Consider the following 16160-nt stretch of genomic DNA (forward strand, 5'->3'; position numbering starts at 1 on the left):
GTGATTCAGCTAATGCAAATATTGAGAACAACTGCATGTACTAGAAATGGAAAGTTCCTAGAAATTCAGGAAAGTTGGACTTAGTTGTTTTTTTTTTTTAACATTTTTTGTAGGATGAAATTTGCATTGTAACATATCAAATCAAATCAAATCAAAGGTTATTCATATAGTGCCTTTCATACAAAATGTATCTCAAAGCACCGTACAATACAAAGCAAAGAAAATCACAATAAAATACATTTGTATAAGGATACCAAGGTGTGTCACATACACAAAACTGCCAACAATTAGACCATTATATATGTTGGAAACAGCAATTCATGAAAATTACAAGAGTATTTAACACTGTTGCGGTATATAAAGCCTAAAGATTGCTTCAGTAAACTGTTTCAACAATTTCCTTATAAGATTTCATAGGGTTAAGCATAGGAAAGTAAGTAGGATAACAGGATAAACAGGCTTGTCACGGCACTCTTGCAGCTTTCTACATGTTGGAACCCACTAATCCCCCACCCCCAGCCCATTATTATTATTATTATTATTATTATTATTATTATTATTATTATTATTATTATTATTATTATTATTTATTTCTTAGCAGACGCCCTTATCCAGGGCAACTTACAGTCGTAAACAAAAATACATCAAGAATCACATTACAAGTAATAATACAATTAAGAGCAAGATAAAAATACAATGACTTTGGTTCTAGCAAGTACAAGTATAACAAAATACCATTCAATAATGGAGCAGATAACAGTGTCAGTGATAGTTACATCAGGATATAATTAAATACAAAATACTACAGATTAAATAACACTTGTGACAGATTACAGTAGTCAAGTACAGGATTACTTTATCAAAAGATTTTCTACGAGAAATGGATATTCCACAGTGATGTGAAGCAAGCAAAAAACGATAGCTCTCTCTGTCAACTGTTCTGAAATCATCAGTTTTGACTTGTCTGTGCCTGTCATTCTGCAGCATCGCAGCATTCTTGTGTACATCCATGCCCTCTATAGGGCTTAGCAGATAACAAAGTAAGAAAGAAAAGCATGTTTTTGAACATATATTCATTACTGTACATGGGTCGTACGAAGAAAAAAGAAAATACTGTACTGATCTTTTTCTCGTACATATTGTATTGGCACAAGAATATCTTTATTCGCATTCATTTTCTCTGAAAAGCAGTTTTGTGTTGACAGTGCATAGACAAAGGCTGCACATGAATAACTAATTTATTTTTTTTCTTAGCAGACGCTCTTATCCAGGGCGACTTACAATTGTTACAAGATATCACATTATTTTTACATACAATTACATTATTTTGTTGACATACAATTACCCATTTATACAGTTGGGTTTTTACTAGAGCTATCTAGGTAACATACCTTGCTCAAGGGTACAGCAGCAGTGTCCCCCACCTGGGATTGAACCCACGACCCTCCGGAGTCCAGAGCCCTTACCTCTACTCCACACTGCTGCCTTATCATCAGTAGATGTTAGAAAGACTCCACCGTATGGCTGATCATGCCATTCAAAAAAAATAATTTCAATTTTACTCAATACATGTTCATCTGCAGTGATAAACACATACATTCATAACTTGTCTGTTGTGTATTTCTGCATCAGTTTCTAAAAATGATTCTGCACCCACTTGCCACATCTTCCGATCGGTCTATTGATGAGGTCAAAGGTTCACTGCCCTTGTCGAATGCATTCCAAGGGCAGTATAAGCCTACACTATGCATACAGTAGCAATGTTTTATGTTTTTTTTGGTGCACTCCCTTTAAGCAGATACTTTCCAGCATAAGGCATACAGTAAGTATTGTATACAGTGATGCACTCATATATTGCCACTAATGCTTTTACATGGGCCAAGGACCATTGATCTTGATGTTACCACTGCACTGTTAAAACATTTAGTCAAAATCAACTTGTATTGCTTGCTGCTTAGGAAGATACTGTAACATTATTGGAGGGGGTCAATATGGGCACCACTGTTTTTGCATGCCACATGTGTAAGTACAGCATTGTGTGCTTAATTAGTGAGAAACCTAAGTAAGCTGCTGATTTTTGTTTGTTTGAAAGTTAAAAGACTTAACAATAACAGTTTAAAACACAAGTTTAAATGAAAAACAAATCATGTAAATTGATGTTCACTTGATCAGGATGCTGCTAGATAAATCTGTAGTGAATATGAACATCTGATTTTTGAATCCGAATACATGTCAAAAAATATTCGTTCGAATACTATGATATTTGTCCCAGCAGTAATTTAATTTATTGTTTTCGCTTATTTATTTCCATGCTACCTGCCTTAATAATTAGCGAAGCTGTCTCTTAATTAAATTATATTATCTGACAATGAAGAAACAAGCTCAGAGCTATTTTTCTAGCTATACATTCCTTTAAGGAAAGTGATCGCTTTACTGTGTGAAGAATGTAATCACTACACTACACACCGTTTGTTTCAAAAAGACATTCTGTCTGGAGACACACCTCTTGTTAAATCTTGCAAATAACAAGGAAGAATTAGTAAAGAAACAATTAGGAGGATTAATTATGCGTTTACATTAAAAGGGGTGGTATTTATATTACAATCTGTAATACACAGCAGTGAACCTGTTTAGATCAACGAGTAAGTCAACATGCGTTTTTTAAATCAGTGTTTCATATTCTATCCTTGTTATTATACACCAGTAAAACGCTAAACTTAATTTGTGAAGTACTGTAAATAGGATTACTCTCACATGACATTGCAGGACTGTTACTAAACTGTTTGATAATTTGTAATGTTATTGTAATGCCAGCTAAGATAAACAGGTCTTTTCCAAACACCTTTATTTGTAGACTGAACTACAGTGTTAGTGGGAGGCTGTAAATATGATTCTCACAATAGTGCTAGACATTTGTTTTCTGAACTGTTTTGTAATATAATTCTTAGGTTTTCCTGCTTATTTTAATGCCAGCAATGTGCCAGGTGATGTCTATAAACATGACAGGTTTGAAGTGTCTTCAGGTGCTTTACTTATTATTACAACAAGCAACACGAGTCTTATTCAAAATATTGGGTTTAATTTAAAAAAAAAAAAAAGTAATTGTGGTAATATTTATTAATTTACTTATTTTAACTATTAGAATTATATTTATATTTGCATGCCATGTTTAATTATTAATATGTTTTTATGAAAAAACAGAATTGTTCATTTTTGAAAAACTGAATATACTATTCCCAAGAATGGAAAATCAGTAGCTCTAGTTCTGCAGTTCTGAATGACAGGGTTAGAAAAGGCTGCATACACTTCTTTAACTAACCCTGTGTTAAGTCTCCCGAGTTTTCAACAGTGCTACAGTACCAAATTACAGATTACTTGTGTCACAGCCAACATATTGCATGTAAAACACTCCCTTTAGAGATGCAAATGGCTTTACATCAGGGAGAGGGAGTATTGGCCTATGTGTCTGAAGTCTTTTGTTGAAAGTCAGTTCATTTGATTTTCCAAATACTCTGGAACGCATCAGTAATGGGGAACTGACCCATTTTTTTCTGATTGCCTTAATTTAGCATGTTGCAGCCTGAGCTGTCTGGTCATCTCCTTAAAAGATGTCAGTCATACTCCTCCCACTGCAATGCTGGAGTGAACCACTGATGCCCTAGAAAGAGGGGTGGTTGGTTCTGTGCAACAGGAGAAAGTCTTTGTTCTCGTACTGTAAAAGCACTACGTATTTCTTCTATACAGTGTGTGTTAAGGCTAGCCTAAGCTGTCAAATAATAACTTCCACATAGACTGGATGCAGGAGTTTACTGCTGTTTTCAAAAGGGAAGTATTACAAAAAAAAAAAAAAAGTTGGTTGCCAAGCAGCACCTGGCAACAGGTGCAGAGCTGTGAAAACATGCAGACATAAAGTTTAAAGGCTGTTTAATTAACTTTACCCCACGTCGCTCCCCCCCCCCCCCCCCCCCCCCCCGGCGACAATAATCCTGTGATGCCTCCTGTTGATTTTTTGTTTTTTTAGCGAAAGAAAATGTGTTTTAGAATTTGGCTGTCAGTTTCTCATTGGAATTGGTTTTAAAAGGGTGTTGTTGTAAAATGTTAAATGTTTTGTATTTTGTATTCAAATAACTATTGTTGAAAAAAAAAACACTGTGTTTGTTTATATTAAATGCAAGATACTATAAGCAACCGAGTTAAAAAAAATAAAAAATAATAATAATAATCTAATTTAGGTTCCATATCATAGGTTTGATGGTACTCTACAATAGAATAAAATAGTCACTTAAAAATGTAAATCATCGTGGGTGTGGAGTGCTGAAGTACCAAGCATTACAGCGAGAGGCCTTGTTGGAAGTGCAGCAGAGCTGAATGATTGCCACAGCCCGGGGCAAAAAACATTCTCAGGTTTTGCAGAAGCACCAGCATGCTGTCTGATATACCTGGAACAAGTGGTGCTCTGAACCTGTTAAAGCTATTCAACTTCAGCTATAGGTCCTTGGAGCAGTAGAAAACAATTATTTTATTAATTTTTCCCCCATGTTTCCAAGAACTGCAAACGCTCGTTTTGCTCTGGTAGAAAGTCAGAGGCACTGTAATTTGCCCCCAGAGTCATAAAGCAGCCATAGTTCGTGGCCGCCGAGACTTTTTCAGCATGAATTATATTATTTTACCTTAGAGGATGTAAAACTAGTAATTTAAGGTGATTATCGTGTGGTGTGAGCTGGGGGAGGAGGTGGTACAGTAGTAAATGTTGGTTTGAGTCACAGGGTTGTTGAGCTATGAAAGTTAGCAGAGAGTTAAAGCTGTGCAGTCACTGAGAAAATGTGTTAACGTGGTAATGCTACAGTAGAAAATACGGTTTATAAAAGATGTAAATTTTTTGAAACCCACACAAATATTGTTATGAATTGGATGTGAAATACTTTTTTATGATGTTCAGGCACTTCTGTCTGATGTGATACAGTACCAAATAAGCATGTCAACGTTTAAATTACTGTAAAAGGACATTTAAAACAGGAACTTCCTCTCTCATTTTTTTTTTAGTATTGTAATTTGTCTGAGTCATTTTGAAGGAGGAAAAAAATATTTGGAGTCACTTTGAAATATTTTTGGTGTCATCAATGTGTATAGTCTGACATATCCTGGCTCTGATTCTATCTCTGTGAATTGAAAAGAATGTGGAGTAGCAGTAACTGTAATAGGGATGCTATTATCTGCATCTTATCAGGTTGAGAATGATTTAAAGGGTAGTACCCTGGAGGAGAAAAGCAGACCGCAGCTTTGAATTATAAGGAGATGGAATTCAGATATAATCAGTTTTTGGAAGCAAGAAGTGCTGTACATCTCTGCACTGTGCTTCAGAGCAGGCTGACAGTGTTAGGAGGGAGCATTGGGTTGCATCTCAAAATGGAGAACAATTTAGAGTGCACTCTATCCATTTCTTATGCGTTTACCCTCAGATTTAAAGGGTGTGTCACTTTTCAAAGTGTGTGAAAGGTATCCAGCTAGTAAATCTACTCACCTTTTTTATTTTGTGTTGTTTTTTTCAGAAGCATTAAATTATGTTGAAAAAAAAAACATGCAAAAGGCATGCAAAATAACAAAAAGATGTTGAGTGCTGTAGTATTTATCTACTTACTGCTGTGACCCGTGTCATTATAAAAATTGCCTTTCTGACAGACATTTTTAAATTAAAGGCTTAAATGTTCTTTGACTTGCTGTAGTTATGGTTTATTGATGACTGTAACTTTTCTTGGATTTCTTTCTGATGTTTCACCACTTGGAATTAAAACTTTTTTTGTGGACACTTAGTTGAAAAATGACTGTGAGGGATGTTTCCATTAATTCAGCCTATCAAATGTAAGAACCTTTTTCTGATGCCCCTGGAATAAATATTCATGGAATTTTTAGACTTGTTCAAGTCTCAGTCATTTGTGAATGGCCTTTGGCTAAACAAGGAGACAGGGCAGGCTACAGTTCACACAAAGTTATGTCAGTGGCATTCTAGATAAGGTTTGCTTTGGAGGTCTTTTGGTGATATGTGCCCATGGTACTGTAACTTAAACTTTGTTTTTCAATTTGTAAAGCCCGGCTACAGTATGTGAGGATTTGAGTCACCCTCTGCTCCGGAGCATGATAACCTAACTTTGGAAATCGTCACAGTCAAAGAGTACTGCATAGGAAAGCATAACTGTGTGAAAGCATCTAACTGTATATGCTTTATATATAAAATATATCTACTACTGTAGCAAGATATATGCAGAGAATGTTAAATATGTAGATCAGACTGTTCTGACTGTGGGAACTACCAGAAGTTTCAGGTCTAACAAAATACACATTAGAGTGTTAGCAGTCATATGGAAAGTAGTTTACAGTCTAAAAAGTGCCACAAATCTGTCATAATTAGGGCAAAAAGAATTATTATAATAAGGATTCATATGATATTGATAACCTAGAATAGAGCACATGACAATTTTCAGCAGTGCTGTTTTTTAAAGCACAAAGTGAAATGGGTGTGGAGAGGATGCTTTGTCTGGGCACATCTCCAAATCCAACTGTAACATTTAAACACGATGAACATCCCTTAAAGCCAGCAGCAGGAAATCCAGAGCTGGGCTGCAAGTTGCTACATGGTCAGAAGATGAGGAGAATGGCCTGTTTCAGCTGGGGGCTGTTTCATATCAAAGCAGGGTGGGATGGGAATGAAAGAGACTGTATTACCCACTAACTTAATGAGAAAGTGCCGTGTCCACCCTAACAGTTGGTAAGTGATGTTGAAAATGATTCATGTTGGGGATGGGGTGGGGGTTGCTTGCTGTTTAAAAACATTAGTTACGCGAAACAAAAAGCTCTACTGTGCAGGTGATGGTTTTTGTTTTCGTTTTCTTGGCCCCATTGTAGGAAACGTTGGGTAGGGGGTATAAGTAGATTTACAGGGGGATTAAGCGGGCCAGAACAAGAATGGCTGACTTTATTTCAGCCCTGTGGTAAGGTTTATTTTCTGGCACCAATATTTATGAAAGAAAGCACTTTCCCTGAAAGACTAGGCCAAAACCTGGTTGGCTAAGCTGGTCAGCATGACATGTGTTTAAGCTGCAAGACTGTGCATGGTTTTTTCTTCAGTAAAGTGATACCTTAGTGAGAAAACTGTATTTGGAAATAGGGAAAGACTACAAATTATTATTTGTAAGAAATACTGCATTGTGCTGTATGCCTTTCAATATCATATTCACTACTTTAAGTAGTGAAATGTGGTTTAGGTTGTATCTTATAGAAATGCTTGTCGTCCAGTTGGCATTCGGTAAAACCGAAATTAAAGTATAAAACCAAAAAAGCGAACAGCGTTTGTGAAGCTATTTTTTCTTTTCTTTTTTTTTTTTTATTAACTGTGACACATTAATACAGTATTACTGCATCACTCATACAAATGTATTACAATTAGCACACTGTAGAGAGAGTAAAAGAATGTATTAAGAGACATTAAACCTTTTTATTTATTGTTTTCCTGGTACCCGCCCATTGTTGCTGCAGTCAGTTGTAAGTGGCAAATCACATGAGTAGAACTGTAAAATTGCAATCATTTAATCAACATGTTGGCTTCAAAGTGACTGAGCTGTTTAAAATGAGGAAACACTTCAAATTTAAAATGTCATAATTTATTAAAAAAAAAAAAAAAAAAACTTGTTTAGTATGCTGGTTTATTATAGCCCGGTACTGTAATACATATGACTAGGGATGTGGATAGGATAGGGACCTTAGCCTTAAATTCAGTCAATATACCAATAGAATACAGCAACAAAGTCATCAGACAAACAAAACAAATTTCAGTGCATGCACAGTAAATGAAGCTTCTGTAATACAAATAAACTGATCTGCTCACAGAAGCATCTCATTTAAAGCAGCTTCCAGATATTTGTCCACACTATCCCTTTCACTTTTTTTCCAGCTTCGCCCAGTTTACTACTTTTCCAGTTTCATAGTGGTCCGGGACCGCAACTAACATTTTATTTTCTTTCAATACTTTTGTATTGTTGTCAGTTTAGCATCATTATTTAATGTTTTAATTAGGTCTACACAGAGTAATTTAACAGAAGTGACAGACTCGGCAACATTTTTTTGAACTCAGAAACCTCTAGCTTCAGCGTTTTCACTTCTTAGGATGCATTTTTTTTACAAAAGGTTGAGGTTAGGGTATGCAGGCCAAGTGCTTGTGAATGCCTGCTACTGCTTTTCGCGCTCATGCTCCGCTCAGGCACTTTACCCACTGCGCTCCACGCTCCTAGCAAAATGATCCCACTCCACTCCACGCTCCGCTCCGCTCACATGCTCTGGCTGAGACTGACAACACTTTATCATTGTACAAAAAAATTGTTTTGACTGTATTGTTGTGTTTAGAATTTTATGAAAATGACGGTTTGGTTTGGGAAAATCATAACCGTTGCAGCCTTAATTTATACATATATTTATTCAGTTGTTTGCGTGCATAACTCTCTTTATTATTAAAAGGCTGGATATTGTGCTTCAGCATGAGAATGTGTAGGGCTCTGTGTCTGTGCTTGTTCTGTGGAGGTTGGAGAGATGTGTAATAAATGTGTGCCATGTGGCAGCTCCACAGCTCTGCTTGGCAGTGCTTAATCTTGTCAAACTCTCTCTTTCTTTCTTTCTCTCTCTCTCTCTCTCTCTCTCTCTCTCTCTCTCTCTCTCTCTCTCTCTCTCTCTCACTCTCTCTTGCTCTGTCTGTCTGTGGAGATACAACCAGAACCTGGGCACTGGACCGATCCCATTAAAATAAATAAACAAATCTACAGTAGGCAAGCCTTGTTTAAAATCCTTTAGTTAAGTCAAGCAGCGCTCTTATCAGCCTCTGTCTGATGTGAGTGCTACAGGGCAGAATGCTTGTTATTAAAATGCATTTGTTGATACTTTCCGGGTAGGCTAACTGAGCAGTGGGTACAATATGAACTGCACATTTTCACTTTAGTACAGGGGTTGGCCTGACACCACAGGGGACAGGAAATGTTCAGACAGTGTAAAACTTGTCACCCTGGAAATGAGCACAACAATGTGGAAGCACGGTTATTAACATACTGAAGCATGTTTGGCTATTAGATTATCAAACACGAATGCTACTGCAAGGGTCATACAGTAAGACAGTAAAAGAAGAAAGTGTTTGTTTTGACAGCATGATAAAGTTGTGTTTATCTCAAAATGATGTTTCTTTTTAATCTTTGGCAAGTACAGTACACATTTGATTGGTTGTTTGTTTTCCCTGTTTGTTTAGTTTTTTATTCGGAAGATGCATCAACAGTACACATTTTTTTGCACTAATGCTATTGTAACTACCGTAATAGTATAAAAATGCTTTTAGGTAAGCAGACAGGCCTTGCATCAGTTATTGCCTAGATCTGTGTGCAGAGCCAGCTAAAAACATTCTGAACTCCTCACATGAACATGTGATCTCTGTTTGGCACTGGAGATAACTGAGCTTTCCTCTCTACTGCTAGGTTTCATTGTTTCCCTGATTGGTTTTACATGGACATGTTAACTAAGGGGGCCACTGGAGTGATGGCTAGCAGCAGATGCAGCTCTCAGAAGTCTAATGAGCTTCCCATAGTCAGTATTCGAGTGCAATACAATACGTAACAGAGCTGCTCTTGTCTGAACAAGGTCACACCCTGTGCAGGCTAAATTACCTTGGATGATGCTGGCTTTTCTTGGTCATTTTCTTTTTTGTAAGAGCATCCCCTAGTTATCCACCAATCAGAGGAGCTACTGCAGACGAGCTTATGAGAGAATCAAATCCTAGGCTAATCTTATGAACCATTTGCTGAGCTACTGTAATTCTGCTTTCGTGATGGAGAAAATACTATACGAGACTCAGCTGTTACTGTATCTGATTAACACTAGAAGACCCGGGGATATACTCCTACCTAGAAGCCCCACAGCAGTCTTTCTGACGGCTGTATTCAAAACACTGTAAATAGTATAACGAAAGGAGAAACAGTCGGATGTAATTATTTTTTATTTTTTTTATTGAATACGACACATAAACATCTAAACAACCAAAGCATATATATATATATATATATATATATATATATATATATATATATATATATATATATATATAATATATGAACATTTATTTTACAAATGAAAACAAGGTAACAAATCCTTTACCTTGAGTCTAAGGCTGTTAATGCGCTTCTCCACGCCGCCTTTCTGCACAGGGCACAGCTGTCCAAAGTTTTATTTTTATTGCACTTGCCAACCTGGCATTTGCCTCTCTTGCGGCTCTCAGTGGGGTTGCCAGCTTCAGCTGTGGGTACACGCTGGGGTACACGCTGTGGGTCTCTGGTATTTTTTTTCACTAGTCCTGATTCTAATTGAGTGACCAAAACAGCGCACCTGGCAAGTAAGAGCCAGCCTTTGAAAAGGCTGATTGATTGAAAAACAATAGACTGTCAGTCATTCACTCAGGCAGAGAGTAGAGACTAATCTAATTACAGTTAAACACATTTCGGACTGGTAAATAAAAATAATAAAGTAGAATACCATTCTGTATAATCAAAATACAGTTTTCTGTGTGGCCGTCAACGTAACTGCTCCCGGGGCTTTTAGGTGTAATATAATATATCTTTATTTCTGCACTCCCGCATTTCATGCTTTGTGAGAATATTTAATACATATGGACAGAATGGTACATGAATGTGCAACCCCATATGTCTTACACGATCAGACCACAGTTTGTTTTAATTATTTTATTTGTTAACACGAAATCTTACTTCAAAATTGTATACTATTTAAAAAAATAAAGCTATAGTAGTGTTCCTCATATGCAATGTTTTTTTTCTCTAAAAATGAAGCATATCGCTCACTATTCAAGTAAGCACAAAACAGACATTCATTTGTGTGTTTCAACGGATGTTTGAAGTACAATTCACCTTTCAGTCTGATTGTTATTTAAAAAATAAACAGCATGCAGTAGCATGCTCCCTCAAACAGAATCTGGACTGTGTTCATAGCAATTATCGTATTTATTTGCAACTTAGTAGTTTTTCTGTTTTTTGCTTTAAGACTTCAAACTACATAGCTTGTGGGTGGATTTGTGATTACAACTTTTGGGACCATCCTTTACTTGCACAGAAATATCTGCTAGAACCACCCACTGTGCTCAGTGATGTTAAAGACACACGTAGTTGTACTGGAGAAAATCAAATGTGTTGTTTTAGAAGCAGCCTAAAACTCGGCCCTGGATTCTCTTGCAGAAGATCCTTTTTCCCATAATCCAAGGCTGCCTACACTTTATAAATAGAAACATATTTGTGTTTGTTGCTTTCAGTTTAAACGTGGTCTGGTGAGAAAACACAAAGTCAGATGTTTGGAGATTCGCTTGAGTCAGGTTTTATCCAAAAGGAGGAAGTAGATTCAGCAAATGCCTTCCTGTACAGAGCAAACGGGAAGCAGCAATTGGCATATGTATTACTGTTCAAATCTTAAGTAACCCTGTCCATTTGGTGAGCCAAGCTACCCAGATCTGTTTTAGTATACAGGATCTCATTTACATGTCACAATCATATAGATGGATAACACTAACCCAGGAATAATACAATAGATTATCCCCCAACTCTCGTTGTTTCAAGGGTCTGAGCTTCCTGTTGATTTTTTATCTGTTATTTTTTATCTGTTCCTACAGTGCAGCTGATAACAGCTGGGCATACTATCTACTGTGCTGTATAAGACAGGGCGTTTACCTCTTCTATAGCAAAAGCAAAGCACAGTCTAACATAATGAGTGAGTATTGTATTCTCATGTGGAAAAGTTATCTAAACTAAGTTCTTGAACAGTACAGTCAGTAAGTTGCAGTATTTTATTTAGTCAGTCAAATTTTACTGCATACAAACATTCCCATTGAAGATTTAGCATTTTCAAACCAGTTACGACAGTATTTTCTACTGTCATTTTTTTACTGCTATTGTATGGTTGCTGTAGCAATTGTGTTGTACTGTATATAGGTTTAATTGACTAGCATTTAGCATATGCTACTGTAGCAAGCGTTGCAAAAACGATAAAGTAGTACCCTGCATTTACAGTATTGGCGATAATTAATGATATGCAACTAAATAACTTCTGGATATGGTATTTTTTTTTTTTTTTAACTCACTATAGAAGTCTTTGGTTTGATTTCAGAGACAACTGAAGGTTGTTTACTGCCAGGCAACTGTTGGATTATGTGAGAAATGTGTCCTGTGTGTCGCAGCCCTAGCTGGACAGGTGTCTGCATCATAAAACACCATCATCATTGGGCACTTTGCCCACTGTCTCACAGATAATAGGGCGGCCATGGCTGCTAATGTTTCAGTCTTTATTTATTCACCCTTTTTTTCTTTCTTATTTCAGTAATGGAAAGTGCAGCTGAAGCCAAGGCAGATGCTGAGATTACTCCCTCTACAGCTGTGGCTGGTGAATCCACAAACCAGAAAGAAAGTCTTGCTACAGCACAGGCAGAAAAGGACAATGGAGGTAAAGCTGAGGCACACATAGAAGTGACATTGTGGGCCATATGTATAAAGCACTAGAATGCTGGTTAATCAAAATGTATTAGCATGGCTATACACATAATGGCTTATGTTTCATCAGTACAGCCCTGTGTACAGTATCTTAAAAGGAGACACTCGTTTTTATTTGTACTCTTTGGAATAATTCAAATGTGTGGAGAGATCCTCAAAGTTGGTTTTGTTTTGGCTTCTATTAAAATGAAAGAGAGACCCTCATTGTGTTTATTGAGTAAAATGTGCATCACAGTTGAAGGAAAATCACATTTTTCAACTAAAAGGGAATGTTTTACAGATGGTGTGCTTTAAAAACAACAGCACTAGTCAGTTCCTAATTTGCAGTTCCAGCTTTGCATAGATTGTGAAATTCTTTTGTCCTCACATTTTTTTTATGATTAATTTCCTTTATTTGTTTTCTGCTTCAGTGTGGTCCAGATATTGAGTTCTATTTCTAAATGTATGTAAACTGATGTAGATGATGTAGTATGTCCTTAAAAATAAAATTCAAAGTATTAAAAAAAATATTGCAAAAGAGCTTTAAGACAGTTATTGTTTAAAATCACGCATATCCATAAAACAGTCAATTGTAAAAAATACTAAATAAGCTTGGGAAATTCTTTGACAATCATTTCAACTAGAAGCATTTCATATAGTCCTTGATAATGTTTGTCGAAACACTATTTAATTGCTAAACAGATGCAATGTTCTGTATTGCTTTGTTATGCAAGCTTCCACTACTGTAAAAAAGTGATTCTCAGCAGGTAAGAACTGTGAATCTCTTGCCCCGGCCAATGAAAATGGAGTTGGACCCAACAGTTCCGATGGTGTGGACCTGTCCTCCATCAATTCCATGATGTCAACGGTAATGGGTGTGGGAACGATCGATGGCAACAGAGAAAACTCACCCCTGAAAACTCCAACAAAATCTCCTGGGCCAAACCGCACCGGCAGACGGAACCAGGTACAGAAGACATTAGCTTGTAGAAATTCATTTTTTGTTTGTTTTTTTAGGAATAACTATTTAATTAGGAGTAAGGGATAACATCTGTCTAATATATGTGAAGGTTTATCAAGATTCAATTATTCTACAAAGAGACCTACTGCCTGTTATTATACTAAGAGGATCTCAGTAGTGTTTACCTCTGGAGCATACTACTTCCTATATGACCAGGATACAAATACACTTTTTACTGAGATTTTCACATTATACTAGCCTGTTACTTATCAAAATGTTCAATATCTACAACCACTTATCATTTGTGATAGTGCAGTACACGGCACAGGGTTCTTTCTCATCCCAGCCTCACAAACGTGGTACAAAATTCAAGTAAATCAATTGTTGTGTTTTTTTTCTGTCATAATTTACTCCTTTTAAAATATTTGCACAGTGCATTCAGTTGACATGGAAATATTTGGAGCAAATGGAAATGATCTTGAGCATTTGCCATTGTACAGAAAAATGCCAACATAACTTAGATACTTTTAAGTGCATGCAAACATGTAGGTGTTAGGAAACTGAAGCGGATAGTGTCTTTGATAGTAAATTATTATTGTGAGAAATGTGCTGCAAACATCATTATAATAATTGTTAAATAAGCACAATAATGTTAAATAAGACCGCATGTGAATTTTATGCTTCAACCTTTAGCATTGTTCATCCTGTAACAGTTGCCTCTTTATTTGGTTGACCAGAATCATGGTATGTACTGCACAGTGTGCTGGTATGGGAGTAGGTCTAGTTAATGATCAGCTCTAGAGTCAATATTAGCTTGATCAGATTGAGCCCTCTGGTGTACACTGATCTGCGTTTCAAGGTGAAACAGTAACCAGACTCAATTAAGTTAATGCCTGAACCAAAAGACAGGTGGCCGTGGTGACAGGGTTGGCTAATTTTAAAAGAAGCAGATATAGCTTCTTTTAAAATAGTATTATTTTTTTAATTTAAGTCAATATAAAAAGTAACACGGCAGCACACATTTCCCTATACAGTACCTAGAGTACTAAAACAATAACTAGTTCTCTATTATTGACTTGCCAAAGGAAAAAAAAAATATTTTAATGTCCTCTGTCTTCAATGTACAATGTGCTAGTCCAATACTTTGTGGAAGAAACTTTGGTTTATGTTTAGTAAGTCTCAGCTTGGCCACATTATCTGATTATAGGTGGGGTGAGAGGAATGTTCTTTACAGCTATGGCCAAACGTTTTGCATCACCTAGAATTTTAGGATTGAGACATAATTACAAAAATAATAATAATAAAAAGAAAACAATTATATGAACATAATTTAGAACTTTTATTTAACATCATGTAATCAAAGAAACTACAAAATAATATCTCAAAAATCTTCTGTAAGCCATAATAGTACAGTATTTCATGTTAGATTTCAAATTTAGATGTCTCATTTTTCAATTTATGTCTTTTTTCGTTAAGTATATGGAAAATTACATTGTTTTAACATAACATTCAGCAGGTTTCATTTGAAATTATGTAGCAAAATGTGTTAATTCTACAGCATGGTGCAAAACTGTTGGCCATAGCTGAACAGTAGCAGACACCATGATGTAAAATAATTAAGTAAAAAAAATAAAAGCCAAACAGCATGTGGTATAGAGATATTTGTAATACCGCCCTCCCAATCACTTACTGTTACTGATCACAAAGGACAGCACTTATGATGGGCATCACTCTGTTTATACTGAGCCTGCACATCTGTTTTGCTGCCACACAGCTTGTGTGTCTGCTCGTGGCCTACCTTCAGATGATATTTACATTTTGATTGGTCTCATCTGTTACAGGAAGCCAAAGAAGAAAAGTCTACATTTATTTGCCCTTTGTGTGAAAAGAACTGCATGACACAACACCAGCTAACTATGCACATTCGACAGGTAGGCCAACTTGGATGTGTGGTTGTTTTAGTGGTATAAGTGTTTAGTTTCCGGATGGATAATTGTGTAAATAAAAAAATAAAAAAGTGGTCCCTCTTGCCACATGCTTTTACTGCCAGACAGACACCATTTTGGATTTGTAAGCATCATAAACCATGGGGAAGAACATCTTTGCCTTAGCTATTAACAGGTGTGAGTTTGCTCACCACATGATCCAGTAACTTAATGAATATGAAACAAAAAAAATAACAGATGCAATTTTCTCTTTGAAACACATTTTTGATTACAATTCCACAAATTCCACAAATTTTCTTGAGTGATAAATAAGTTGCACAACCTGTAACAGAAGGTCAGATGGTGAAATGTAGAAACAAGAACAGGATTCCTGAGTAGATAAATCTGAGTGCTTGTCTTTAAAACATAATAAAATGTGAGACCCTTAACATCTTTGTGAATAAACCCAGGTCTTAACATCTGTCTGGTGTTCAGGGCTTTGTACTTAGTTGACACGTTTCTCCATCAAATGCTCAAGGACAAATGAGCCTGGTGTTCGGGGTTGAGATGAGAAGTAGGTAGGACAGAATGGTGGGGAAGCACAGCATGCAGTCCTTTGATTTAGACAATTCAAGTAAACAAAAGGTGATGGTGAAAAGAGTTGTTGTTTTAAGCTTTGTTAGCTATGCTGATTTAAAGAAAAGTTTCAGGCCACTGTGTCAGTTT

The 16160-nt window shown here is 36.3% G+C and overlaps 1 protein-coding gene across 4 annotated transcripts in view; it reads left to right on the forward strand.

Moving 5' to 3' along the window:
- LOC117394804 (ras-responsive element-binding protein 1-like) overlaps positions 1-16160 on the forward strand; it is a 58948-nt gene that overhangs the window by 16440 nt on the left and 26348 nt on the right. Inside the window, exons 1-4 of one of the 4 annotated variants that reach the window (XM_059014919.1) lie at positions 6649-6763; positions 12400-12522; positions 13313-13515; positions 15351-15440. In XM_059014919.1, coding sequence (XP_058870902.1) covers positions 12402-12522; positions 13313-13515; positions 15351-15440 — 414 coding nt within the window. In that variant the 5' untranslated portion in view covers positions 6649-6763; positions 12400-12401. Of the gene's footprint in view, positions 1-6648; positions 6764-11702; positions 11794-12399; positions 12523-13312; positions 13516-15350; positions 15441-16160 lie in introns of those variants that run through there. The other 3 variants (XM_059014914.1, XM_033993398.3, XM_033993399.3) reach the window with 3 other exon arrangements.

The sequence above is a fragment of the Acipenser ruthenus genome, chromosome 3 (assembly GCF_902713425.1).
Source record: "Acipenser ruthenus chromosome 3, fAciRut3.2 maternal haplotype, whole genome shotgun sequence".
Taxonomy (NCBI): domain Eukaryota; kingdom Metazoa; phylum Chordata; class Actinopteri; order Acipenseriformes; family Acipenseridae; genus Acipenser; species Acipenser ruthenus.